This window comes from Lemur catta, chromosome 1, assembly GCF_020740605.2.
Source record: "Lemur catta isolate mLemCat1 chromosome 1, mLemCat1.pri, whole genome shotgun sequence".
Lineage (NCBI taxonomy): Eukaryota > Metazoa > Chordata > Mammalia > Primates > Lemuridae > Lemur > Lemur catta.
In genome coordinates this window covers 117,206,544-117,231,734 of record NC_059128.1, presented here as the reverse complement: position 1 = coordinate 117,231,734, position 25,191 = coordinate 117,206,544, and the positions used below count along the sequence as shown (strand labels likewise).

At 56.9% G+C, this 25,191-nt stretch overlaps 2 protein-coding genes across 7 annotated transcripts; one reads left to right on the top strand and one right to left on the bottom strand.

Annotated features, from left to right (window-relative positions):
• The first annotated feature begins 79 nt into the window (after nucleotides 1–79).
• Nucleotides 80–8,776, top strand: DDX39A (DExD-box helicase 39A). Of its 3 annotated transcripts, none has more exons than XM_045550833.1 (11): nucleotides 80–188; nucleotides 4,005–4,240; nucleotides 4,551–4,678; nucleotides 5,855–5,947; nucleotides 6,330–6,513; nucleotides 7,226–7,344; nucleotides 7,721–7,852; nucleotides 7,931–8,040; nucleotides 8,130–8,274; nucleotides 8,390–8,537; nucleotides 8,630–8,776. In XM_045550833.1, the coding sequence occupies exons 2-11, from the start codon at nucleotides 4,033–4,035 to the stop codon at nucleotides 8,644–8,646; spliced, it is 1,284 nt and encodes a 427-aa protein (XP_045406789.1). In that variant the 5' UTR covers nucleotides 80–188; nucleotides 4,005–4,032; the 3' UTR covers nucleotides 8,647–8,776. The 3 variants fall into 3 exon arrangements, with proteins under 3 accessions (XP_045406789.1, XP_045406798.1, XP_045406804.1); XM_045550842.1 differs by having other exon boundaries at nucleotides 84–188; nucleotides 4,029–4,240; XM_045550848.1 differs by having other exon boundaries at nucleotides 104–188; nucleotides 3,922–4,240.
• Nucleotides 8,777–8,876: 100 nt separating this feature from the next.
• On the bottom strand, nucleotides 8,877–24,402 carry ADGRE5 (adhesion G protein-coupled receptor E5). Of its 4 annotated transcripts, XM_045550794.1 has the most exons (21): nucleotides 24,102–24,402; nucleotides 22,454–22,594; nucleotides 21,037–21,087; nucleotides 20,692–20,811; nucleotides 20,014–20,169; nucleotides 17,053–17,184; nucleotides 16,337–16,483; nucleotides 15,762–15,908; nucleotides 15,630–15,676; nucleotides 15,425–15,502; nucleotides 13,772–13,949; nucleotides 13,588–13,695; nucleotides 13,153–13,376; nucleotides 12,095–12,274; nucleotides 11,010–11,201; nucleotides 10,379–10,605; nucleotides 10,177–10,243; nucleotides 9,979–10,070; nucleotides 9,723–9,891; nucleotides 9,544–9,645; nucleotides 8,877–9,461 (listed from the first exon to the last, which is right to left on the bottom strand). In XM_045550794.1, exons 1-21 carry the CDS (start codon nucleotides 24,133–24,135, stop codon nucleotides 9,432–9,434), a joined length of 2,622 nt encoding a protein of 873 aa, XP_045406750.1. In that variant the 5' UTR covers nucleotides 24,136–24,402; the 3' UTR covers nucleotides 8,877–9,431. The 4 variants fall into 4 exon arrangements, with proteins under 4 accessions (XP_045406750.1, XP_045406757.1, XP_045406767.1 ...); XM_045550801.1 differs by lacking the exon at nucleotides 17,053–17,184; XM_045550811.1 differs by lacking the exon at nucleotides 22,454–22,594.
• Nucleotides 24,403–25,191: the final 789 nt, after the last annotated feature.

Sequence of the window (25,191 nt, the reverse complement as noted above, 5' to 3'; positions counted from 1 at the left end):
AGCGTCTCAACGCCTCCCGAAGAATCCAATCACCGCTTCCGCCTCTCTTGAATGAAAAGGCAGCGGCCCAGTGAGCGGAGCCGCAGTCGGACGCAGGAGGCAGGAAGCGCGCTCGTATTGAGGCGCGCGGCGGGGAACCGGAGTTGGGCGGCTCTCCTCTCAGCACGCGGAGGCGAACGGGGAACAAGGTGAGAGGCGGGTGTCTGGCGCGGGGTCGGGGTGCAAGGATGTCTGACCTGAGAGCGAGCGGGCGAGGGGAGACGCCGGGGGTTGCGGGGAGGAGCGAGAGGAGGGGGCGCGCGATGAGGTGGGACAGGGCGGTTGGGGAGTCTGGCGCCCTCGGTGGCGGCCGTTGGGCGCTGGGACGCATGCGCGCAAGGGATGAGCCGGCCGTTGGCGCGCGAGGCTCGGGGCCCACTTCCGGGAGGGGTTGTCATGGCCGCCTTCGGGCCGACCCCGACTGGGAGAGAGAAAGGCTGTATGTCCGAATAAACTCCTTTCCAAATAGCCTGGGGCTGTTTTAGGAGGGATTCGAGCGTGGGACGACGCAGGGTTCTAGGGCCGCAGTGGAGGAAGTCGGAGCTTCCAGACGGGGCGAGCTTCTCCGGGTCCGAGGGCATTCCCCCTCCTCCACTCTTCCTTGTTCTTGCTCTACGTTTAGGGAATTCGGGTTCAAGAAATTTAGGGCAAAAAAGATCTTCTGTGGGAAATAGGAGTCCCCGGTAAAGAAAAAAGCCCGGGGCAGAAAGCCCGCCTGGGGACACTTACGGAAAAACGGGTCTGCGTGGCGTGTCTGGGTTGTCACTTATCCTGTGTCAGTATTCAAGGTTATCTGTTCCGGGGGCCTCCACCGTCGCGGTCACCTCCTTTGGTAGGGGCAGACCCCGCCATATCCTATTTTCGGATCTAATTTGTTTTGAACCTTAGATCTGTGCAGCCACTTCCTGAAATATTTTTGTGCCTTACCAAACTCAGTTTGCCCCCAAATTTATGTCCCCACCAACACAAAACAACTTACTTTAAATACACCTTCTCCTCTTAGTCACCCAGATTTGGAGACTGGAATAGATGACTGGCTTTTCTCTACCTCTCTGTCCCCCAGGGGATAGCCCAGCCCTGTGGAGTGTCCCACCCTCTCCTCCGCCACCTGGGTTACTCTTCTTTCATTTGGTGGCCGGTTTTCCCTTGATGTTGGTCTTAATCTCCCACTCCATCCGTGGAGTAAATTACAGTACTCTTGGGCAAATCCTGATGGAGTCACTGGACTGGGAAACCTAATTAGCAATTCCCTGTTGCTTAGCAAATTAAGTACATTTGCCCTGGGCCTGACCAGGTCTTCCAGCTTTGTCTTCTGCATCCGTTTCAGCCCTTCAGTCCTATTCACTTCTGGAAAGGGTCACGTGTTTTTTTGGGCTGACTTTTGACTCCTGTTTCTCTGCAACTTGGGAAATGACCCTGTCCTGTCTTTGCCTGGCAGGATCCTCAGAGCCAGTATCAGATTGCCTGTTTCAAGAGTCAGATAAAGAGACATGCTAAACTCTGCCTGAAGGTCTGGATTCTAGTTACACTCATTCAGAGGTTTCTTTGGAGTGCTTATCTGCAGTACGGACAGCAGGGCTGACTGGAGGAGTTCTTTTTCAGTTGGGGCTGTAGGAAAATGCCCTTCTGGAGCAAAGGAGGCTTAGAAGAAGTGTGACCATTCCAGGCAGTGCAAAGGTGACAAGTGATGGTTGAGATGCAAGAGCAAGGCCAGTGAGTGAGGGATGGTGGGGCAGATGCGGTCTGAGCATAGAGGGGTCAGGTCCAGAAGGGCCTGGCAGGCCATAGTGGGGACCCTCACAAGAGTTTTATTCTGAGCACAGTGGGAACCCATGGAGGGTTTTGAGCAGAGCAGTGACGTGCTCTGACTTAGCTTCTATAGGCTCCCTCTGGTTGCTGTGGGAGAGGAGCGGGGCATGGCAACAGGGAAACCAATGAGGAGGCTATTGGCTTAATCAGGCAAGGGATGATGGTGCCCAAATGTCCTACTGATAAAATGGGGTACACTCCTAAGATGGAATACTAGATGAGCATAAAAGGAGTGAAGTCCTGACATGTGCTGTGACATGGATGAACCTCGAAAACAGGCCGGGTGCGGTGGCTTATGCCTGTAATCCTAGCACTCTGGGAGACCAAGGCGGGAGGATCACTTAAGGTCAGGAGTTCGAGACCAGCCTGAGCAAGAGTGACAACCCCGTCTCTACAAAAAATGGAAAAATTAGCTGGGCAAGGTGGCATGCACCTATAGTCTCAGCTACTCGGAAGGCTGAGGCAGGAGGATCACTTGAGCCCAGGAGTTTGAGGTTGCAGTGAGCTATGATGATGCCACTGCACTCTACCCCGGGCAACAAAGTGAGACTCAAGTCTAAAAAAAAAAAAAAAAAACCTTGAAAACATGATGCTGAGTGAAAGAAGCCAGACACAAAAAGCCACATACTGTAAGGTCCCATTTATGTGAAATGTCCAGGATTGATTTTCTGTCTTTCTTTCTTTTCTTTTTCTCTATTTGCTTTGAAACACCCAGGATTTTCTGTAGGCAAATCCATAGAGACAGAAAGTAGGCTAGAGCTTGCCAAGGTGGCGGGGGATAGGGGATGATAGGTAAAAGGTCAGGGGCTCTTTTCTATTTTGAGGTGATGAAATATTCTCAGATTGGCTGTGGTAATGGTCGTACATGTCTGTGACTATAAAAATCCACTGAATTGTATGCTTTAAGTGGTGAGTTGTATACCATGTGAATATCAGGAAAGCTGTTCTAGTTAAACAAACAAACAAAAGAAAGGTGATGGCAGCTTGGGGCCACCATGGTAGCATGGGTGAGAAGTAGCCAGAGGGACTGTGGGAGTCACTGGCTGGTTGGACAGGGATGTTGAGGAGGGAGAATACAGAGCCACTGAGGTCAGAGTGGAGTTGCTGTTTCTGAGGTGTGGGAAGCAGGCATTTTGAGTTCATCTTCCAAGTTCCCTCAAGGATGTTGGGGGAGGCAGCTGGTAACTGGGTCTTGAATTAAGAGACAAGATTGCCACTGGAGACCCAGCTTTTGGGAGGTAGCAGCATAGAGGTGATTAAAGCCCTGGGCCTGGATGAAGTCACAGAGAAAATGGGTCCAGGACCCTTAGCCTTCAGCCTCAGGGAGAAGAGGACAGCTTTAGCCCTTCTACCTCCTAGACCAGAGGCTGGGGTTGGGAGAGAGGACAAAAGACAAGTGTCCCCATGTTTGGGGCTCTTGCACCCAGCAGGCACTTGATATGCATTGGATTAAATAAAGCGAGAAGGTGAGCGAGCTTTGTATTAATTCCACTCACCATCTCAGTTTTATTTTTATTGGCCTGGGCCCAATGGGAGGCTTTTCATGAGAGCACTTAATTATTCCCCTGTGCAGACCACAGATAGCAGAAGCCGGGCTGGGCAGACAGCTGCTTGCTCCCTCACAAACTCAGTTCTCTCCAGCATCCTGGTACCATACCTCCAAGTCTCTGGGCTTCCTGTCCCATGCAGGCCCAGTGGGGTCCTTGGGGAGTGATGGGGAGGGGACTCCTTTGGGCTCAGTGGTCTAAGCAGGTTTGTTAGAGCTGAGACTTGTGTGTTGTGTGTTGACAAGGAGGCATTTGTGCAAAGACCTGGGAGCAGAGCATTCCGGGTGGTGGTGGGAGGTTCACATGGTTGGGGGGGATGCTCCATGACTCTGAGCCCCGGAGCAAGGCTGAGGTGGGCAGGGACCAAGCTGGGAGGGTTGAGGGCTGCCGTGAGTTGAGCTCCACAGGAAGCCCTTGGAGGTGGAAGGTGTTGGGTGTGGCTGGTGGGATGTGGGAGAGGTGGGTGGGCTTGGAGGAGGGTGGGGAGATGTGGAGGCAGCGGGCTGAAGCTGGGGGTGTCGCACAGGTGGAGCCGATGGCCCGGCCGAGGGGAAGAGACCAGAATGCCGTACAGTCGTAGCTTCATCAGCTTCCTGTGCCTGCTCGCAGGGCCTTTCTCTCCTCTGTCCTCAGCACCATGGCAGAACAGGACATGGAAAATGAGCTTCTGGATTACGAGGAAGATGAAGAGCCCCAGGCTCCTCCAGAGAGCACTCCGGCTCCCCCTAAGAAAGACGTCAAGGGATCCTATGTTTCCATCCACAGCTCTGGCTTCCGGGACTTTCTGTTGAAGCCGGAGCTCCTGAGGGCCATCGTGGACTGTGGCTTTGAGCATCCATCTGAGGGTACGCCTCCCTGGTGTCACCCCCTGTCCACGTCCTCTCACCAAGACCAGCGTGGCTGTGTAAAGTGGCTCTGCCTTTGGTCTGCCCTCGGTGAGGGAGGTGCCTGCCGCCCAGTGGGGGGCTGTGGCTGCCCACAGTGGCATGGCACTGGACTTTGACCAGGCAGACACCCTAGCCCAGGTCGCGACAGCCCAGCCCTGGACTTGGCCTCTTCTGACTGCCCTCACTCTCGTCCCCCAGTCCCCTATAGAGGAGCCCCCACAGAGGGTATGTTCAGCTCCTGGTCCCTCATGCTGTCTTTCTCCTCCAGTCCAGCATGAGTGCATTCCCCAGGCCATCCTGGGCATGGACGTCCTGTGCCAGGCCAAGTCCGGGATGGGCAAGACGGCGGTGTTCGTGCTGGCCACCCTGCAGCAGATTGAGCCTGTCAACGGACAGGTGGGTGGGCTTCCAGGCTCTTAGGGGAGGAAGCAGGTGCCATGGAGCCCTCTGGTGACGATTCTTTATCCCCCATTATTTTTGTGGGCTTTTAATTTTTTTTACTGGTTAAGTATTCACATGCTTTTTTTTAAAAAAGTGCCTGCAGTTCCTGGAAATAGTGCCATCATTTCAGTGTGTACTTCTAAATGTATATGTCTTCGAAGGTAGAGTCACATTGAATACAGTTGTCACTGCTGTTCTTGCTAATGGGCCCCTGGCCATCTCCTGTTGTCATCCTTGTGTTCCACTCTCGGGAGACAATTTATGTGAATTCCGGTGTTTTGCTCTTAAGAATCACACTAAGGGCCGGGCGCATTGGCCCACGCCTGTAGTCTTAGCACTCTAGGGGGCTGAGGCAGGTGGATCGGTTGAGCTCAGGAGTTTGAGACCAGCCTGAGCAAGAGCGAGACCCCGTCTCTACTAAAAAAATAGAAAGAAATTAGCTGGACAACTAAAAATATATAGAAAAATTAGCTGGGCATGGTGGCACGTGCCTGTAGTCCCAGCTACTCGGGAGGCTGAGGCAGAAGGATTGCTTGAGTCCAGGAGTCTGAGGTTGCTGTTAGCTAGGCTGATGCCACGGCACTCACTCTAGCCCAGGCAACAAAGTGACACTCTGTCTCAAAAAAAGAAAAAAGAATCACACTAAGGTGCACAGCCTCGTTGGTGCATGTGCCTTGGTTTTCTTAGCGCAAATTGTGAAGGATGGGGACTTCATGGAAGGCTGTGGTGTGGTGATAACATTTGGTGTTGTAGGCGGGAGTGCAGGGACAGCCCAAGAGTGGAGACTCAGGAAGCCGTTAGAGTGTGGGGCCCATGTCACCACGGTGGGCTGGGTCTAACCTTAGCCATTTTCTGTTTCTAACCTCATTGTAGGTCCTGGTGTCAGACTATGTGGCCTCGGTAGCTGTGAGAGGGGTGTAGGGAGCGAGGGGCATGGAAGGGCTGGGAAGGTACAGGAATTTGGACCAGGTTTTCAAACGGCCCATGGTGTGGGGAGCAGTGTTGCAGGTGCTGTTGTCGTGGAGGAGGTGGGGACCGGTTGGGTATGGGCCTTCAAAGGAAGGGAGTGCCAGTGTGAGCTCTGGCTGGGGAGGGTTTAGCCTGAAGGACCTCTCTCCTGCCACTGCACAGGTGACGGTCCTGGTCATGTGCCACACAAGAGAGCTTGCCTTTCAGATCAGCAAGGAGTATGAGCGCTTCTCCAAGTACATGCCCAGTGTCAAGGTGAGACCCCTCAGAGTGGGCCAGGCTGGACACTGTGTGGTCTCCTGCAGCCTCTCTGGCCTTGCCTCTGGCCCTGTCCAGCATTTACTAAGTTTGGCGGCAGCAGCTGCCTTTGAGGTTTGCGGTGGTTTATGCTCCTTAAAAGCCTAATAAATTATGCATGACTCCCAGGGGCCTGCACCAGTCCCAGCCTGTGGCGGCCTTTCACTGATGCCATGGCAGACTTTCAGGCCTCCTGTTCCAAGGTGCCAGGGCTGGCTATTGGGCATCCTCGGGGGGCTGCTGGCCTGTGGACTGGGCGCCAGTAGAGAGTAGGGTGCAAGTGTGCAGCCCCTAGACAGCTGGAAGCAACTTCTCCCAATCCGCCTCCCAATCCCCGTAGGTGTCTGTGTTCTTTGGTGGCCTCTCCATTAAGAAGGACGAAGAGGTGTTGAAGAAGAACTGTCCCCACGTCGTGGTGGGGACCCCAGGCCGAATCCTGGCACTTGTGCGGAACAGGAGCCTCAACCTGAAGAACGTGAAGCACTTTGTGCTGGACGAGTGTGACAAGATGCTGGAGCAGCTGGGTGAGTGTCCCTGCTGGGCCTGTGGGGCTGCCCAGGCCCACCCAGCACACTCTCCCTCCCCACACAGCCCCTGACGTCAGAGTCAGCATCTAGGTGGGCCCTGACTGAGCGGGCCAAAGGCTCCCAGAGAGGGTCTCGTGGGTGGCCAGCACATAAGTCTCCCGTAAGTGATCTTAGGGAACCTTCTAGTGTTAGCAGTGCGGGACGTGCTGCTCCTGAGCCCAACTGAATGGGACCACAGGGCCCACGTGAGCTGGCGTCCCTGCCTGGACATAAAGGCATACATGTCCACACCTGTAGAAGTATCGTGGCTTCCACTGCCAGTTGGGTTAGTTTGAGGCCCCTGCCTGCCCTCAGTGAGCCCCGGCGGGGCCGGTGGGAGATGGGCTTTGTCCTGGGAGGCAGCTACAGCTCTCACCCCAGCGGCTATCTCTGCCTCAGGCTCCCCTCCCTGAAGTGCGGCTCGAGGCGCATGGCACGGCTGCTCAGCGCTGGCAGCGTGTAAGTGGATTGCAGCTCCTCCTGCGCCTGCGCTGGCTTGCCCCCCGAGTCCAGCCCCTCAGGCACCTGGGACTCGCCCCTCCCTCCACTCCCTCGTCATGGCGCCACTGGCTCCCTGGCACAGGTCGGGAGCGGTCTGGGTCTGGTCTGGGGTGGGGGTCGTGGTCCGGCAGATGCTCACGCCCACCTGTTTCTTGCCCTCCCCACCTAGACATGCGGCGGGACGTGCAGGAGATCTTCCGCCTGACGCCCCATGAGAAGCAGTGCATGATGTTCAGCGCCACGCTGAGCAAGGAGATCCGCCCGGTCTGCAGGAAGTTCATGCAGGATGTGAGTAGGGCAAGACCCTGGCCCACCCACAGTGGCTGAGACCTCAGTGCAGCAGCTTTGGCCCTCCCCAGGGGCTTGGGGCTGCCCCAGGACACTCACACCATGCACACAGCACAAAAGATGCTGGGAGACTGGCCAAGCCTCCTCCTTCCATCCTCCCTCTCAGTCTTGTCAAACTGGGAGTCAAGCATGGTCCACACCTGAGCCAGACCAGGGCTGATCTCCAGCTTGTGGTAGTAAAATCCTTACTGAGGTTGGGCGCAGCAGGCCCTCTGGGACGCATCGTACAGAGGAATCCTCACTGAAAGATTCTGGGCAACCGAGATGCCTAAGAGTGAGTCCTGCTCGCCCCCTTCCTGCCTCCCTCCCTACGCAGCCCATGGAGGTGTTTGTGGACGACGAGACCAAGCTCACGCTGCACGGACTGCAGCAGTACTACGTCAAGCTCAAGGACAGCGAGAAGAACCGCAAGCTCTTTGATCTCCTGGATGTGCTAGAGTTTAACCAGGTGACGCTTCATTCTGGGCCCTGGGGAGGCCAGTGGGCCTTGGGGGACTCTGGCCCTGATTGCCACTTCTCCCTCTAGGTGGTCATCTTTGTCAAGTCAGTGCAGCGCTGCATGGCCCTGGCCCAGCTCCTCATGGAGCAGAACTTCCCGGCCATCGCCATCCACCGCGGCATGGCCCAGGAGGAGCGGTGAGTGCACGCCACCCGCGAAGGCCACAGGGAGCGCCACCCAGGAACCCAGTATCTGATGGCCTCCACTTGTTTCTCCTGCACCCCAGCCTGTCACACTATCAGCAGTTCAAGGATTTCCAGCGGCGGATCCTGGTGGCCACCAATCTGTTTGGCCGGGGGATGGACATTGAGCGAGTCAACATTGTCTTCAACTATGATATGCCCGAGGACTCGGACACCTACCTGCATCGGGTGAGTGGCCCCACGGGTCCCCCCTCCTGGGATGGCAGTGAGGTGGTGCCCGGGCTTCCCTTCCCTCAAGTCCTGGGGTGGTATCTGGGCTGACCCTGATCCCATCTTCCTGTAGGTGGCCCGTGCAGGTCGCTTTGGCACCAAAGGCCTGGCCATCACATTTGTGTCTGACGAGAACGATGCCAAAATCCTCAATGACGTCCAGGACCGGTTTGAAGTGAATGTGGCAGAACTTCCAGAGGAAATTGATATTTCCACATACAGTAAGTGGCTTGGGCAGGGTGGGAGTCTGGGGTTGGGGCAGAGGACCCCTCCCGTGCCCCCTCACTAACTGGCCTCCCCATTTGTCTTGTAGTTGAGCAGAGCCGGTAACCACATGCCTCAATGGCCTGCAGCCGCCCACCTGTTGCTTCATGTCTTCTTTCTAGGTGCCAGATGGGTCTCTTTCTTTTTTTTGTTCAAAAGCTGTAGATTTGTGAAAGAATAAATATGTATTATGGAAGCCTGGCTCCCATCCCATCTGTTTCTTGGTTGTCTATCAGCATTTCATGGACACCACAAGCCTGGCCAGCAAACCCACACCAGCAAGCAGGGCCACCTTCTTTATACATGTGTTATTTAATTTTAAGTGTCAACATTGAAAGATTCATACAGATAAAAATGTACACGACATCCACAACCTTCAAAACAGTGAGACCTGCTGCCTGCGGCAGGCAGGCCTCTGTACCGTGAGCCTCAGGCAGGGGCCCTGCCCTGGCATCTGACATCAGTCTTAGCTTAAAGGGGAGTTGAACCCCAGTGTCCTGGCCTGTTCCGCAGCAAAGACAGATGAGAGGAAAAGGCCAGGCTGGGCAAGAGCCCTCAGTCTGTCCCCAGTACTAGCTGCACGTACCAGGGCGATGGGCTGCAGCCCTGGGTCAGCAGCTGTCCCACCCTGGGGCAAAGAGACAGCCGGAAGCAGGACCAGCGGCTCTGACTTTCCGCCTCCCTGGGTGTTCTGGAGTTCGGTGTCAGAGTACAGCTGCTGCCCGTCTCTGTGGCACACAGTGGGGGCAGCAGAATGGGAGGAGAGGAGAGGACGGTCTTCAGCATGTGCAAAAGTTGCTCAAGCCACAGGAGCTGCTAGCACGGCCTGAATACGGATTCCCATGCTGGGCTCACAAGCCGGACTCTGATGGCCTGAGGGCCTGGAGAGAAAGGAGCCTTGTGAGGCCTGAGCCCCACCAGGGTGCCTTCCAGAGACTCCCAGTGCCAGGCACAGCCCCTTACCCGAGTCATCTGATTGTGGCTTGTGTTAGATGTGGAAGAGGCAAACTCTGAGTACTTGTTCCCAGCAATTAGGCAGGCCCACTTCCAGTACTCTTCCCGCACCTGTGGCCAGGGAAGCTGGTCAGAGAAGCAGGCCCCAGGGACCATCCTGCCTGCCCATGCCCCGCTGGAGGCCCCACCTTGCGGTTGAGCAGGCAGTGCAGCAAGTACAGGAAGAGGCCCTGCAGGCAGTTGAGGATGGTGAAGACATAGGACAGCACCCAGTTGTGTGGGCTGAAGAGGAACAGGCCGAAGACCCAGGTGCAGCCCAACAGGAAGAGCTGGGCGATGGCGGTGACGGTCAGCACCCTGCAGGGAGGGCAGTTGCAGCCTGGGGGTCCCACTTCGCCACCAGCACCACCTCCAAGTCCTCCCTTTCCTGCCCCCTCTTCTCACCTGGCCTTCTTTAATTTTTTCATGTCTGGATTGATTTCAGAAAACTTCTGAGCGAGCTTCCAGACAGTAGTCACGAAGACGACAGCATTGCACTGGGCGGGGAGCATAGATGGTGGGTTACAGGGCAAGAAAGATGGTCTAGCAGGGCTCAGTGAGGGGCCATGCCGCTCGGGCTTTGGGTAGGGGGTGGGCAGTTACCAAAATGATGAAGATCACGGGTCCCAGGAAGCTCCAGAGGAAGCCACGGTTAAAGGACAACCAGCAGCTGGGAGGGAAGGGAGAGGTCCCATCAGCGCCCCAGGAGGCCCAGAACGGAGGTGGAGGGTAGCGAGGCAACATGCGTGGCGCTGCCCGCGTGCCCTGGGCCTGGCACCCGGCCCTCCCCTCGTGTTGCACTCACAAGCCGGTGCGGCCGTAGCCCTCGCTATAGGAGGCCGCCGAGATGGCGACGATGAGCAGGGGCACACCGTAGCCGATCAGGCAGAGCCAGCGCGTGCGGAGGCCCTGGCCCTGGAACACGCGCACCACGAGGAAGTAGAGCTCCAGGCCTTCGAGGCTCATCCAGCAGAAGGCGGCCAGGAAGCAGTAGTGCAGCAGCCCGGCCACCAGGCGGCAGCGCAGCCCTACCTGCGGGGCGGGGTCGGAGGGGCGGGGCGACGTCAGCGAGAGGCGGGGCACGCACCGCCGAAGCCAATCCTCCGCCAGAGTCTCTGGGTGGGCGGGGCCTGGAGGGGAGTGGGTGGGACCACGGCCTGGAGGGTGGGCGGTGCTGTGGCGGAGCCAGGCTCTTCCAGGACCCGCCCCCACCACGCCCATAGCGAGGATGAGGAGTAGGGGCGTGGCCATGCACCTCCAAAGCCGGCGCCCTTTAAAGAGGCACAACACGGTGGGCGGGGCCAGATCCCGGGCAGGAGTGGGGGTACGTGCCTCCAGGGCCCGCCTCTCTGAGCGAGCCCCGGAAGTGGGCGGGGCTAGCTTCCTCCCGGGCCTGGCCGACTTAGCGCTCAGGTGAGGGCGGGGCGGGGCCATACCTGGTCACTTTGGTTCTCGATGCCAGCCAGGAAGATGGCGGAGCCCACAAAGAGGCAGATGCACAGGTGCAGGTGTATGGTAGTGCGCGAGCCCTGGATGGGCCGCACGAGCAGGAAGGTGAGAATGCAGAGCAGCAAACAGACCAGCGACAGCGCCAGTCCCACCTTGGTGATAAGGGCCAGCTTCCAGTCCTAGGGGCAGGATGCGGTGGGCAAGGTTCCGTGAGGACCCTGAGGCCTTCCTGCCCTCCTTGTGATTCCGCTTTACCAACACTGACGGGCCTACCTCTCTGACCTCCTCCCTTCCCCCCCTACACCTGGCTACACCTGTCAGCTGGCAGGTATGAGATAGGGACCTCACATTTTTTTGTTATTTTTTTTGAGACAGGGTCTCGCACTGTCCCCCAGGCTGGAGTGCAGTGGTGCAATCACAGCTCACTGTAACCTCAAACTCCTGGGCTTAAGTGATCCTCCTGCCTCAGCCTCTGGAGTAGCTGGGACCACAGGCACGCGCCACCACGTCCAGCTAATTTTTATTTTATTTCTGTAGAGACGGGGTCTCACTCTTGCTCATGCTTGTCTCCAACTGAACTCCTGGTCTCAAGCGATCCTTCCGCCTCAGCCTCCCAAAGCGCTAGGATTACAGATGTGAGCCACCACGCCTGGCCGGGATCTCACAATTTGGTGCTTGCAGGCCTTTGGCCTGGGCCACCAGCCCCCCCTACTCTGCCTGGGTAATTCCAGTTATCCAACATGGCCCAGCCTATCTATGGATCCTACTGAGGCCACATACAGAAAGTTGTGCTCCCTTGGAATGTCCTACATGGGGAGCTTTTAAAGATATTTTGCAATTGGTGTGGGGAAGGCAGGAAGAGGGGCACTGGCTGCAGTAGGGCCTACAGTGCCAGGGCTCACCGTTTAGTTGCTGGGTCTTAGGGAAGGGGTCTGGGGCCACCTGGGCTGTGCAACCACACAGACACATTTGAGAAACCAGTTGGACCACACCTTGGAGAACCAGCTGACTGTCTGGTCACCTAAGCTGAACTGGCCACCTGGGGCTGTTGAGAGCGGCCCTGGCTGCTCACCTGCACGTCGTAGTGCGCCATGAGGATGGCAAAGCTGCTCAGGTGGCTGCATTGGCAGGTGGTGCTGCCATTCCGGCTGCCCAACATCCGGCAGCCTGTGGTGGCCCAGTGTCCACTTATGTTGCTGTCACCCTTCCAGAAGGCACAGATGAGCTCCTCCCCAGTCCCCGGTGTCTCGTGCTGTGGGTGGGTGGGGGTGGTCAGAGAGGTTGGCCTGGAGCCCACTCTTGGGGCCTGGGCTTGGGCTGAGCCCGAGGAGGGCTGCTTTTCACTGGGCAAGTATTTACTGAGCACCTACTGTATACAGCAGGTTTGGGGACACAGCAGTGAACAGGGGCAGACACAAGTCCCTGCACTTGAGGGGCTGACATGCAAGTAGGGAGTGGGGGGCAAAATAAATCATAAATCTAATAAATAAATAACCTAGATAGTGTGTTAGAAGGTAATAGTTGCCATGGGGACCATGAAAAAGATGAAACGGTGCAGGTAAAAGGTGGGGAATGAGTACAGGTTGTCTTTTTTTTAGAGACAGGATATTGCTCTGTCGCCCAGGCTGGAGTGCAGTGGCATCATCATAGCTCATTGCAGCCTCCAATTCCTGGGCTCCTGGGCTCAAGCAGTCCTTTTGCCTCAGCCTCCCAAGTAGCTGGGAGGGACTACAGGCACACGCCATCACATCTGGCTAGTGTAGTCTACTTGCCCAGTGTAGAGATAGGGTCTTGCTATGTTGCCCAGGCTGATCTCAAACCTCTGGCCTCAAGTGATCCTCCCACCTCACCCTCCCAAAGTGCTGTGATTACAGGTATGAGCCACTCCTCCCAGCCCAGGTTGTCATTTTACATAGAGTCAGGGAAGGCCCAAATGAGAAGGCTGGAGGCAGATAAAAGACTGAGTCATGTCAGGGAAGAGCATCCCAGGCAGAGGGCACACACAGCAGGTGCAAAGGCCCTGAGGCATGTTTAAGAAAGGGGCAGAGTGTGGGCAGAGGTGGGAAAATGGAGACCTTGGCTCTGGGGTGAGCAGGAGGGTGGATTCCCCCTCCCCACCTGAGGACTCACTTTGTGGGAGAAGGCGAAAGTGATGGGAGAGGCCAGTTTCTCCGTGTTGGTGTTGCTCAGAAAGACAGAGTTCACGGCCGAGAGGATCCTGACCTGGGCGCCGTGGACAGGACTTTCATGGGTCTCTTCCAGCTGGGCTTGCTTCTTGGGCTCCAGGTCCAAGGAGGCATTGGCCAGCAGTTTCTTCATGTTCTGGCTGGAGAAGATGCCTGCCACAGTGGGGCCTGGGGGACAGACACACTTGCTGCCTCCTCCTGCCCTCCTTCCCAAGATGCCCCAATTCAGGCTTGGCCAGTCTGCCATGATGCCTGGAATCCCTCCCGATGGCACAGTTATCAGTTGTCCCGTAATCTGAACCTTACCCTGGCCCCATCCCAGATGCTCGTTTCCCCTCTCCCACCAGTATCCCGCTCCGCTCCAGACTGCTGCTGTTACCCGAGTCCCCGGCTCTCGCTGCTACAGCCCAGTTCAGCAGCATCCGTGCATGGCTCTGACCCATGGTGACATTCTTGTTCCCCTGCTCCTGAATTATCAGGGTCAGTTCTGAAGGGAGAGGGGTAAAAATTGGGGACACTAGATACAGGCGGGGACCTGGGGCAGGGATAGGATGAGGCCTTACCTGTGCCCGAAGGGGAACGGTAGGTGACGGGCTCTTCAGGCAAGGTCTTGGCCAGGGCCCTCAGGACTTCTTCGAGGCCCGAGAGCAGATGGGTGGCTATCAGGTGCCGGATGGGAGGGGCCAGGTTGTCCATGTCCTCACTGGCTTCCATCAGCTCGTCCACCAACTTAATGAGGTTCTGGGGGTGGTGGGTGACAAAGCCACTCGATCACTGGACCGCAGGGGCTGCCTGAAGGACCCAGGTCTCACCCCCGACTGGAGGACATACTTGAGAAGCACAGGCACCAGGGAATCATTAAGGTGACGCAGTGGCCAGAAAACAAGTACAGGGATTGAGTATATGCAATCCCATGTGCACATGTGAATCGCAGCAGTGGCACTTGCCATGCAGCTGAAGCAGCTCTGAAGTCTGAAATACACATAGTATTTCAAAGACTTAGTTCAACAAAAAGACTACAAAGTATCAAAATACCTCAGCTTTTTTTTTTTTATCATTCCATGTTGGAATGGTTAATATTTTGGATCTATTGGGTTAAAGACAATCTTCTTTATTCTTTTTTCTTTCTTTTTTTTTTTTGAGACAGAGTCTTACTCTGTTGCCTGGGTTAGAGTGCCGTGGTATCAGCCTAGCTCACAGCAACTTCAAACTCCTGGGCTCAAGCGATCCTCCTGCCTCAGCCTCCCAAGTAGCTGGGACTACAGGCACGCACCATCATGCCTGGCTAATTTTTTATATATATTTTTAGTTGTCCAGCTAATTTCTTTTTTTTTTTTTTGAGACAGAGTCTCACTCTGTTGCCTGGGCTAGAGTGCCATGGTGTCAGCCTTGCTCACAGCAACCTCAAACTCCTGGGCTCAAGCAATCCTGCTGCCTCAGCCTCCTGAGTAGCTGGGACTACAGGCACGTGCCACCATGCCTGGCTAATTTTTTTCTTTCTATTTTTAGTAGAGATGGGGTCTTGCTCTTGCTCAGGCTGGTCTCAAACTCCTGACCTCTAGCAATCCTCCCTCCTCAGCCTCCCAAAGTGCTGGGATTACAAGCATGAGCCACTGTGCTGGCCTAAATAAAATCTTAACATTGGGTTTCACTTGTTTATTTTTACCTTTTAAAAATGTAGCTATTGAAAAAGTTAAAATGACGTTAAGTGGCTCATGGTATTTTTCTACTGGGCTAAGCATGCAGGTGAAAACTATGTAAGGCTTACTCTGCCAGGCACTGTTCTTTGAGTCTTCCTTCTATTAGTTTATTTAAACTTCACAACGACTATAGCAGGCACTATTTTCATGCCTGTGTAACAGATGGGGAAACTGAGGCCCAGAGAGGGGGGAGTCACTTGCCTGAGGTCACACAGTGAGCTCTTGCAGCCCTGACTCCAGGTTTTTAATTGTTCCACTCTGTTGCCATTATACCCTTGTGTGTGTGTGTGTGTGTGTGTGTGTGTGTGTGTGTGTGTGTGTGCGTGTGTGTGTGTGTGTGTGTGTGTCCGCGCACGTGCCCAGTGGGGTGTAATGGGCGTCTACTGTGTGTGTTGTGTGTATGTTGTGTGCATGTGTGTCTTTGGCCAGAGGCTCCTGCACTGGTTGAGCACTCTCTCCAGACACATTGAAGCACCCCCTACACTGTCCTGGGGTCCCCCAGGGCCCTGACCTTACCTGAATGGTGTCCTTGGCCGAGGCTGGCTTGAAGTCTTTACCGAGATCCTGGACTTTGTTGAAGAAGCGGGAAAGAGTCTGGGGGGGAGGGGAGGCAAGGACGTCAGAGAGCTTTGAGGGGAAGCGGGAAGCACAGGGCAGGGGGGTGGATGCTTCAAGTTGCACAGGGGTTCCCTGCCTCCCGGTCCCTGCTGGGGCCACTCACCCGGCTGTGGGAGCCCGGGGGCGGGGTCCAGTTGGTAAAGGGCGTCTCTGCAGGGAACAGCACAGCGGCTCGTTAGGCTGCGAGTGTCTGGGGGGGGGCAGGGGGGGGTTCTGAGGCCAGGTCAGAACGTACCTTCACAGACAGTGATGTTTTGGTTATTCGGGAGCCCAGGTTTGGGCTTCCAGCCTGGGCGGCAGCGGCACTTGTACGATCCCACAGTGTTGATGCACACGGTGGACGTGTGGCAGCGATGCTGCCCGGAGCCGCACTCGTCCACATCTGGGGGCCCAAAGAAGGGGGTCAGGCCCTGTCCCAGCCCCTAGAGGGTCCCCTCTCTTGTCCGCATCCCCACCTCACTCTTCCCGGTGTTAGTGCCCCCCTTGGAGTGGCGGACGCTGGGTTACGGGAAGAGTGGAGAGGCCTGAGCGCAGCAGGTGGGCCCCGTACAGACGTGCAGCTGCGGAAACACTGAAACACCTTCCTCCCAGTTCATCAGCTGCCGCCCGAGGTCCCCCTGAACGTCCCCGTCAGCACCCAGTTCCTTCCCCGGGACCCCCAGATCTTTCCAGGTTAAGTCTCCAAAGAATAAAAGGCTGGCACAGCGTGGAGCCTCCAGCGTCCGTTCTGCTTGGGGTGTCGGTGCCGATGAGTGTGTGACCGGGTGTTTGGCTGCGGGTCTGCGGCAATGTGGGATCGGGGCCACGGACCTTCGCAGACGGTGTCGGCTGGGCCGTTGGGGGACCCGGGAACCGGCCTCCAGCCCGGGCGGCACTGGCACTCATAGCTGCCCGCTTTGTTGAGGCAGTGGGTGGAGCTGTGGCACAGGTTATGTCCGGAGGTGCATTCATTCACGTCTGAGGACAAAGCCACAGGGTCAAACCCTGCCCCGACCAGCTCAGGCCCCCCCGCTCAGTGCACCCCCTTCCCTATCTTTTCACTGCCCCAGACCAAGGGCCATTATTGCACGTGCCGCCACTTGGTGACCTTCAGCTTCACCTTCAAAGTAATGTATGGTGGCCTCCCTGCAGGATGGGCACAGCAGGGACCATGGTCCCCAGTCTTTAGGTAAAACCAGGAGGGAAACTGAGTCACAGGGGCTGGACTTCCTGACCAAGGACTCTTGACCGCTCCCTGCCTGACCATGGCCGTGGTTCCCCTTCTCAGAACCGGAAGTGACGCCTTCTTCCACTCACACGTGAGGGATGAGGAAGAGGTGAGGTCTGGGGGCTTCACAAGGGAACTCCGGGCCCAGAGGGCCCTGCTGCCTCCCTGCGCTGTGGGCGGGACCTTCCTGGCAGGCGACTCCTTAGGCGGAGTCTTAGCGCTCCCTTGACCTTGTGGTAAACTGCGGATCTTCTCCCTCCTCCTGGGCTGCAGGACCCGCCTGGGCTCCGGCCTCACAGTGTCTTCCCGGGGCCTCTACCTGCGCAGAGCTTTGGGTCCTCCGGTTTGAGCACGAAGCCGGGCGGGCAGTGGCAGGTGTAGCTGCCCAGGGTGTTGCTGCAGATGCCGTAGCTTTTACAGACCCGTGGGCTCTGCTGACATTCGTCCACGTCTGCAAGAGGAAGGAGAGGGTGAAGGACACCTGCAGCCGTGGACAGCCTTGGGCGCTGGGGTCCGGCCACATTTCCTGGCACGGAAGCATCCAGAAGGCACCACTGTCGCCTCCCTTTTCCAAATTCACACCGAGGTGTCCCACGGCGAGCTTGGTGGCCCAGACCCTCTGTTGTCCAGATGTGGCCGGAAGCAGCCCGGGTCCTCCCCAGCTCCTCCGCCTCCCTCGGCAGCTCCCAGCTGGGCCGAGGGTGTCGCCGCCTCCTGTGTCCCAGCCTGAGGATTCAGAGCAAAGTCCTGGGAACTGAGTGCGAGGGAAATGCTGCTTCCCAGAGCAGGACCCTGTCCTGGCTCTCAGGGGCATCCTTTGGCCTGATTTCCCCAGGGCGGCTGTTCGCTGGCCAAGTTCTCCCGGTGGCCCTAGCAGGACAGCGCTCTCCCATCCACGCTGACTCTGAGAGCCCAGCTCCACGGAGATGGCCCAAGAGGCGGCCCTGAGCCAGGCCCCCTGGGGCAGCATCCAGCAGGGGCAATGGTCCTTGGTGATGATCTCTCTTGCTGTCTGGTCCAAACTGGAGGCTCTTCCTTCACCTAACTCTCCCAGTGTGTTTGGGGGTCGATGTCACCCTGGCCCAACCCCACCCGGCCACAACATCCTCCCAAGCCTGGGTCATCAGGGCTGTCCTCAGGGCCATGAAAGGAAATTATCAGCGCACATCAAGGCAGAGCCTTGGGTGGGGAAGTGGATGGAGGCGGAGTGGCCAAGCAGGCGGCCAGGACGCCAGGTGGTATCTTCTCCAGGCTGGGGCCGGTGGCCCTCCCCTCGAGTCTCCCTCCTCCTGAGTTTCCAGATGGGGAACCCGGGTCCATCACGGCCAGGGTGGTCAGAGGGTTCCAGGTGGGTCCCAGCACATGTGGACCCTGGTGAGGGCAGGTCTCATTCCGGCAGTCACTGATGATGGCGGAAAGGACAGATATTGCGCTGGAACGTGCCGTGTTGTGAGCTTGTGAAATATCCTGAATGTCAACCCTCCTTTTGTAATTAGATGCCAGATGGGCAGGGGACTGCTCCAAACTTCCAGAAGTGTCCCTGTGTGGAGGGATCTGAGCCTCGGGGTTCAGACAGGGATGGGTGACCAGGTCTCCAGATGGCCCTCTGATGCCTGGAGAAAGTGGGGTGAGGAGAGGGGGAGTGGCCCCAGGTCTGCCCGTCATAGGCCGATGGGCTGTGACACTGGCTGGACATGTCCTCAGGGGCAGCAAAGCCTGGAGTGCTGAGGTTTAAGGGGAGGGCACAGATAGACCCTGCTGAGCCCTCACCAAGTTGGAGCCTCAGGTGGTAGGTCCTGCCCCAAACCAGCAGGTTGCTCTCTCCTGTCACCTGCCTTGAGGTCTGTGGTGGCCTCTTTGTCACCTCACTCTTGCTATCCATGTCTATGCTCAGCCATGGCACACTGAGAGGAATCCATGATCGCCATGTACAGTTGTGCAGGTTGCTGATTGCACAAGGGTGTTGCTCCAAGGGGATGAGCAGGGGCTGAAAACCAGTCCATTCTTTGTTTGCCAGATGCAACTGTGTCCACATGGAGAGGAGGGGCCTTTTCCCGATTCACACAAAGATTCTATCCTCTAGCCAAGTCGTGTGTGTGTGTGGTGCAATGTCCACCTACAGTGGGCCCCTGTGGACCAGCAGTGTGGTGGATGGAGGCCTCCTGCTGCACTCGATGCAGGTGCCTGTCCCCAATACACGCATCTTGGCCCTGTCCCCTGCTTCCCTCCCTCTGCCCTCTGCCTGCATGCAGGGCAGGAAGGGTGGGGCTGGGACCTGGGCCATGGGCCCTTTTCCCTCTCCAGCAGGGTGGCCTTCAGAGTCCTCTTGGCTCAGCCTCAGGCTCATGATCACCCACCTCTGCCCCTCTCAGTCCCCCATCTCTGCAGCAACTCCCTCTCTCTGGGTGAGCTGTGGCTCCCAGCTGCCCACTGCTCTCATCTGTCCCTGTGGATGCTCGAAGGCCCCTCCCTTCCCCAACCAGCTCCCCCTGGAAAGAGGGAAAAGCCTGGTGATGTGTGGAGGCCCAGCTTCTCCTGGGCCTGAACCATGGCCAGCGGCACCAAGCAACACCATGGCAGGAGGTGTAGCTGCTACGCAGGACTGGACCCTTGCGGCCAGTCTCTGACCGCCCACCCCAGGAATGCCCGTCCTGGAGATGGTGCATCAGATGATATCAATTACAATACCCAGTGATGGCCCAACGGCCATTGCTCATGCGGCACTTCCTGCGAGCCAGCAGCTATTAAGTGCCTTTGTGATCACATTGACATTTCCAGCAGTTCTATGAGGTTTAGCATCATGATTACACCCCTTTTACAGATGGGTAAATCGAGGCATAGAGAAGTGAAGTAACTTGTCCAAGGTCACACCAGTTAACAAAGGCTACTTTTGTTTTTATCGTTTTATCTTTTATCTTTTTTTTTGTTTCCCACACCTCCCTGTTTTTATCTTTAAAAGATAGGTACTCTTTTTGTTTTTAAACACAACATTATGATAATATTATCTCATGTTTACAGCGGTTTCTGAATAAGTATCATAAGTACTATACACACAGCTATCAGGATTTGGACCCAGGCAGCCGGTCCCAGCATCTATCTTTGACTGTTAAACCACCTTGCCTGTCTGGGCTGGTGGGACAGGTACACGCACAGCTGTCCTGTCTCAGATCCCAGGCTCTGAACCTATAGCCAGGGCTCTGCCCCTTGGATGCTGCAGGAACGGCTCTGGCAACCCCAAACCTCATGGACGGAGAGAAGGAAGACGTGGGATGGTTCTTACCTTGACATGTGTTCTCACTCTCATTGTAGAATGTTTTTACCCCAGAAGTGGGCGCATATCCTGGGCTGCATGTGCAGTAGTAGCTCCCTTCCACATTCTGGCAGTCTGCGAGTTTTCCGCAGAACACCTTCGTGGGTGGCGCACACTCGTTGATGTCTGGAACACAACAGGGCAAAAGGTCACCTCCCAAAGGTGTGAGTTCCCTCAGGGCAGAGACTCCCACTCTAACTCCCCAGCATGAAGCGTGGTGCTTAGTAAGTATCTTTTAGAAAGAATGCTGAGCTGTGCTGCAGCTGGAGCAAGCCATTCCTGAAGGCCACACAGTCAGTTCTGTGCATCCCAGTTCTCTGGCTGGCACACTGGATTTAGACATAGTGGACGGTGCCGAGGTGGTGGATGGGCAGGAAGCTCAGCATTCCCCTCTCTCCAGTCTTACGGGCAAACTGAGGCACGGACCTGAGATTCCGTGGGAATTGACTTCTTTCTCCAGGAAGCCATACCTTTTCACTCCGTACCTCTCCACCTTTGTTTATTTTTCCTTTCTCTTTTCTCTGGCCATGATGATAGTCCCAAGGCCAAGGGGTGTGGCCCCTAACTACCACCCATGTCCCCCACTGGCACTGGGCAATGCCTCATAATCTCTAATGTGCCCCTCCACCGTCCCCCAAGCCTCTGTACCATCACAAGACACGGTGAGGTCGCTGAAGATCTCTTCAGATGAGGAACTGAATCCCGGCTTGCAGCGACAGGCAGTGGCATTAAAACATCTGGCATTCAGAGGGCACCACCGGGTACAGCCTGAGGGGGCAGAGGGCTCGCTCAGAAGGTGACATGGCACCAGGGTCCGGGAGAGGGGCCAACGTGGTCCCTAGAGGAAGTGGGGAGAGGGGAGGAGGGGCCAGCCCTGAGCGTCCCCTGAATCAGGCCTCTCACTCCCTGGGCTGAGGGGTGAGGGGTGCCCGGTGCGAGGTAGGGGTCCAGGGCCCCTTCCCTGGGCTCTGGCTGTGGACTGCGCAGACTCACCCCCGGAATTCTGGGATTCGGCTTCCGACAGAGTGAGCAAGACACACAGCACTGCAACAGAGAGAGGGAGGGGGTCGGGTGGGAAAGGAGGCCCAAGGGTGATGCATTTGGGGGAAAGGGGTCCCAGCCCCTCCCACGCTCAAATCCCATCCTTTGCTCAAAGGGAGAGTGAACAATCGGCATGTCCCTGGGATCCAATGCCCACAGCCAGAGGGTCTGTCACTTGGCGCCTTCCGGGTGGGTTTTCAGGAACCTGGGAATGGGGAGGGGACCCCGAGCCCATGTGGGTCTCACTCAGGCTGCCAGCTCTCCCTACCTGGGGCTGTGTAGGCAGCGGCTCAGAGGACAGACGAGCCGGGTGGCCCTAGTTCAAATCCCTCCTCACTCTCTGCCTCAGTCTCCCCTTCTGTAGAATGGGGATGACGACACCATTCACATCCTAGTGTAGCGTGGGAATGAGCCCCGTGAAAGCTGCCTGGCGCATCTCAGTGTTTCCTGTCATCCTTTCTTCACGCAAAAACGAAGGGGTTGGACCAGGTGTTCTCTCAGATGCCCCAGGCTCTGAGGTTCCCAGGCTGGCACCCTGCCTCAGGGACACAGGTGCGCACACACCACACCCACAACCGCTGTGGGGCATCCTGTCCTGGGACCCAGTGGGGACATTTTGCCCCAGGCTTCCCCCACACACACAGGAAGACGCCGTGGGCACCTGTGGGGGTTCGTGCAGAACGGCCTCTCCTCCCTGCTGTTCCTGCAGCTCAGGTTGCACCCCTGTCCCAGGGCATGCCTCAGGTCATCAGGGGGTGTGGAGATGGGGACCTCCTTGCCATTCACCAGAGAGACAGACAGGGAGACAGAGGTGGAGAGAAAATAGAAAGAGATAAGAGAGACAGAGACAGAGAGATAAAGAAGGAATTCAAAGAAAGAGAGACAGAGACAGAAGGGGGGACACAGAGATGGGGACAGAGGGAAACAAGAGTGAGGTTGAGGAACGATGACAGGGGAGGGTGGATGGCAACGGGGAAGGGAGGGAGCAGGGGACGGCACCTCAGCAGCAGGTGAGGGCCTGGGGGGAGGGCTGGGAGTCCCTGTGAGGACCCCAGTGATCCAGGGAGCCCCCAAGTGGGGGTGTTGGGCAGCGGGATGGGATGGGGACCCGGAGGGTGCCTGGGTGTGAGTCACTTCCTGGGCTGAGGGAAGGGATGACTCACCACTCAGTCGCCCACTTTGACCCTGGAGGGGACTCCCGGTGGGGGTTGGAATTCTGGAGTCGGATTCTGGTGTCATTGTGAGCACAGCTTGGGGAGGGTGTCGGGGGTTGCAGACCAGAGGTCCCCTGACCGCTCAGTCCCTGTATCCAAACCTGGTCCCCCTTGGGCTGGTGGAGGACACAGACCCCACACCCACCCACCCGCACCTGCTCCCAGCAGCTGCGCCTCTTCCACTTTCTCATGCCGGGATCCCTCTCTTCCTCCTCTTTGGGTACAGGGCTTGGCTAGTTCCCCTGCCCGCCAGGAATCGGTTCCTCTTTGCAGGACACACAACAAAATGACCATCCCTCGAAGGAAGGGACAGAGGTTGGTTTGTTGGCTCCGGCTCCCAAAGCCTCGAGTAACTCCTTTAAAGGCAGGGGCTGTGTTTATGCCCATTCTACAGATGGAGAAACTGAGGCTTGGGACCCAGGGGAGGTTAAAAAAAAAAAAAAAGACCAGGAAGAACCTCATGAACAGAGGAGGCAGAGGAAGGTGGAATTGAAGGGCTGGGGGCCCCAGGCCTCAGGCTGCAGGGATCCTCTGTGTCCCACCCATCCTCTCCACCCAGGCTGGGCTGGGCTGGACTCCCCACCCACGCCCTGAGGCTACAGGGCCAGGCCACCTCCATCTGGAGCCTTGGAAGCTGCCCAAACGGGAGCTGGGAGAGAAGTGGCTTTTCATCTGCTCCCAGACACATCTGCTTTGCGTTCTCTGGCGGAGCCCTGAGCAAGGAGAATCCTGCTTGGGGACCCTGGGGTGGGGGTGGGGCAGTCACCCCATGTGCCTCCTGTAAGGACCCCCCCAAGACTATTTCCCCAATCTGCCAGTTATTATAACCCAGAAGTTAATAATAATAATTTAAGATCCTGTTTACTTAGGCAAAGCGTTGAGTAGTTTGTGTCCTAACTCACTCAACCCTTAGCAGGAGCCTCCAAGATGGAGGCTGATCTTGTTCCATTTTACAGGTGAGGGAAGTGAGGTTCAGAGGTGAATGAGCCCCAGTGACATAGCCAGGCAGGGCCTGGGACCACCCAGAAGCTGCCCCCAACCAGGTGTGCCCCACGCAGTGGCCTCCTGTCCCTCACTCCCAGAGCCCAGGGGGATGCTGAGCTAACACCTGCCACCCTGGGGCCTGCACAGGGGAGCTGTGTCCTTTGGTCCCGGCAGGCCTGGTTTTTCCCCCAAATGTCATTTCTTCACTCTTTGTTGCCCCGTTGCTCAGGCAACGAGCTGCCCTGATGATAACCGTTAGAGCCACCCCAGGCGGGGCGGGAAACGCTTGGGGGAAGTCACAACAAAAGTCAAGTTCAAAACCCACAGCCTGGCAAAGTCCCTTCAAGCCACAACTGAGGCCCGGTCAGGTCTAGGACAGCAAGAATGGGGGGTCTCTGGGGCTGCCCCTGCCACTGAGACACTGGGGTACAAATTGGGGGTACCCCGCAGTAAAGGGGTCCCAGCCACCAGCTCCCAGAAACCTCCCTCAATGATCTATATTAACAGCAGCTGCCTGTGGAGTCTCAACCTCACTTTTTTCTCCTTTCCCTTCCCCCGTGCCTCAGTTTCCCCTCTTAGGGGGCAACCTCCAAACTGGTTGCAGAGTGGAGCGTAAAGACCCCTCCAGGCAGAGGAGCAGGCTCTGAGAGTACCCGGGGTTCCTTCCGGGGTGCAAGGGTGCCCAGGCACTGCCAGCTCCTCTCTCCATGTGCCCACGGGTGCCTGCCTCACATGTGGCTTCTTCCGCCTGCCCCGGAGCCACCAGCGGCACCTCCCATTTCGCCCTCACCCCTCCCGGTGGGATCCCAAAGTTCTTACCAAGAAAGACACCGCGGCCACCGCCGCCTCCCATGGTTCCAGCTGCCGGCAGGAGCAAGGAAAGCAGGGGAGGCACAGGGCTGTCCCGTCTCCCCCGGCTGCGCAGCTGTGTGGGATGTCCCAGGCTGGGCCTTTATGAAGGTGGGGGTGGACAGCTGCTGGCCCAGGGCCCTCCCCGGAACTGGCGGGGCAACTGGAAGCCAACAGGAAAGTGCAGTAAAAACACAGACCCAGGGGCGCGCGCGCGCGCCACACACACACACACACACACACACACACACACACACACACACACAGCGCCACACACACACACACACACACACACACACACACACACACACACACACACACACACACACACACACAGACAGACAGAACCGGCTCAGCGGGCATGAAGTGCAGCGTGCTTCCAAATCCCCTGCCAGTTTTTCCAACCTTTGAAAGTCTGACAAACACTCCAGCCCCGTGTGTATACAGGCCAGCTGCATCGGAGGGGAAGGGGGGGCCAGAGAGGTGGCGCAGTCTTGCCCCAGGGCCTCTGTTTACAGCAGACTCTGGGCACTGGGCGGAGCGGGGGTGGAGGTGAGGTTGGACACAAGCCACATCAGAAATAGCCTCGGGCTCCCGTGTTCAGGCTCAACCTGTGCCCAAAGCTTTGGCATGCCTGAGTCTCCAATGCCAGCATCCCAGCTGACAGTACTTTCTTTCCTCTCCTGTTTCTTAGACCAGGAGGGAAACTGAGGCACAGAGAGGTCAGCATCCAAATAGGGGCAGGGGGGCTAGGCATGGTGGTTCATATCTTTAATCCAACAATTTTGGGAGGCTGAGGCAGGAGGATCGCTTGAGCCCAGGAGTTTGAGACTGGCCTGAGCAACACAGCAAGACCCCATCTCTAAATAAAATTTAAAAATTAGCTGGGCGTGGTGGCACACACCTGCAGTCCCAGCTACTTGGGAGGCTGAGATGGGAGGATCGCCTGAGCCCAGGAGTTCAAGGCTGCAGTGAGCTATGATTGTGTCATTGCACTCCAGCCTGGGTGACAGTGCAAGACCCTGTCTCTAAAACGATAAATAAAAATAAAATAACAAAA

Coding starts and splice junctions, on each gene's coding strand:
- DDX39A (XM_045550833.1), top strand. CDS start 4,033: ATGGCAGAACAGGACATGGAAAATGAGCTTCTGGATTACGAGGAAGAT. Junction 5,948..6,329: donor AGTACATGCCCAGTGTCAAG/GTGAGACCCCTC, acceptor CAATCCCCGTAG/GTGTCTGTGTTCTTTGGTGG. Junction 7,345..7,720: donor GCAGGAAGTTCATGCAGGAT/GTGAGTAGGGCA, acceptor CTCCCTACGCAG/CCCATGGAGGTGTTTGTGGA.
- ADGRE5 (XM_045550794.1), bottom strand. CDS start 24,135: ATGGGAGGCGGCGGTGGCCGCGGTGTCTTTCTTG. Junction 10,071..10,176: donor CCGTGATCTTCATCATTTTG/GTAACTGCCCAC, acceptor CTCCCCGCCCAG/TGCAATGCTGTCGTCTTCGT. Junction 9,892..9,978: donor AAAAAATTAAAGAAGGCCAG/GTGAGAAGAGGG, acceptor CCCTCCCTGCAG/GGTGCTGACCGTCACCGCCA.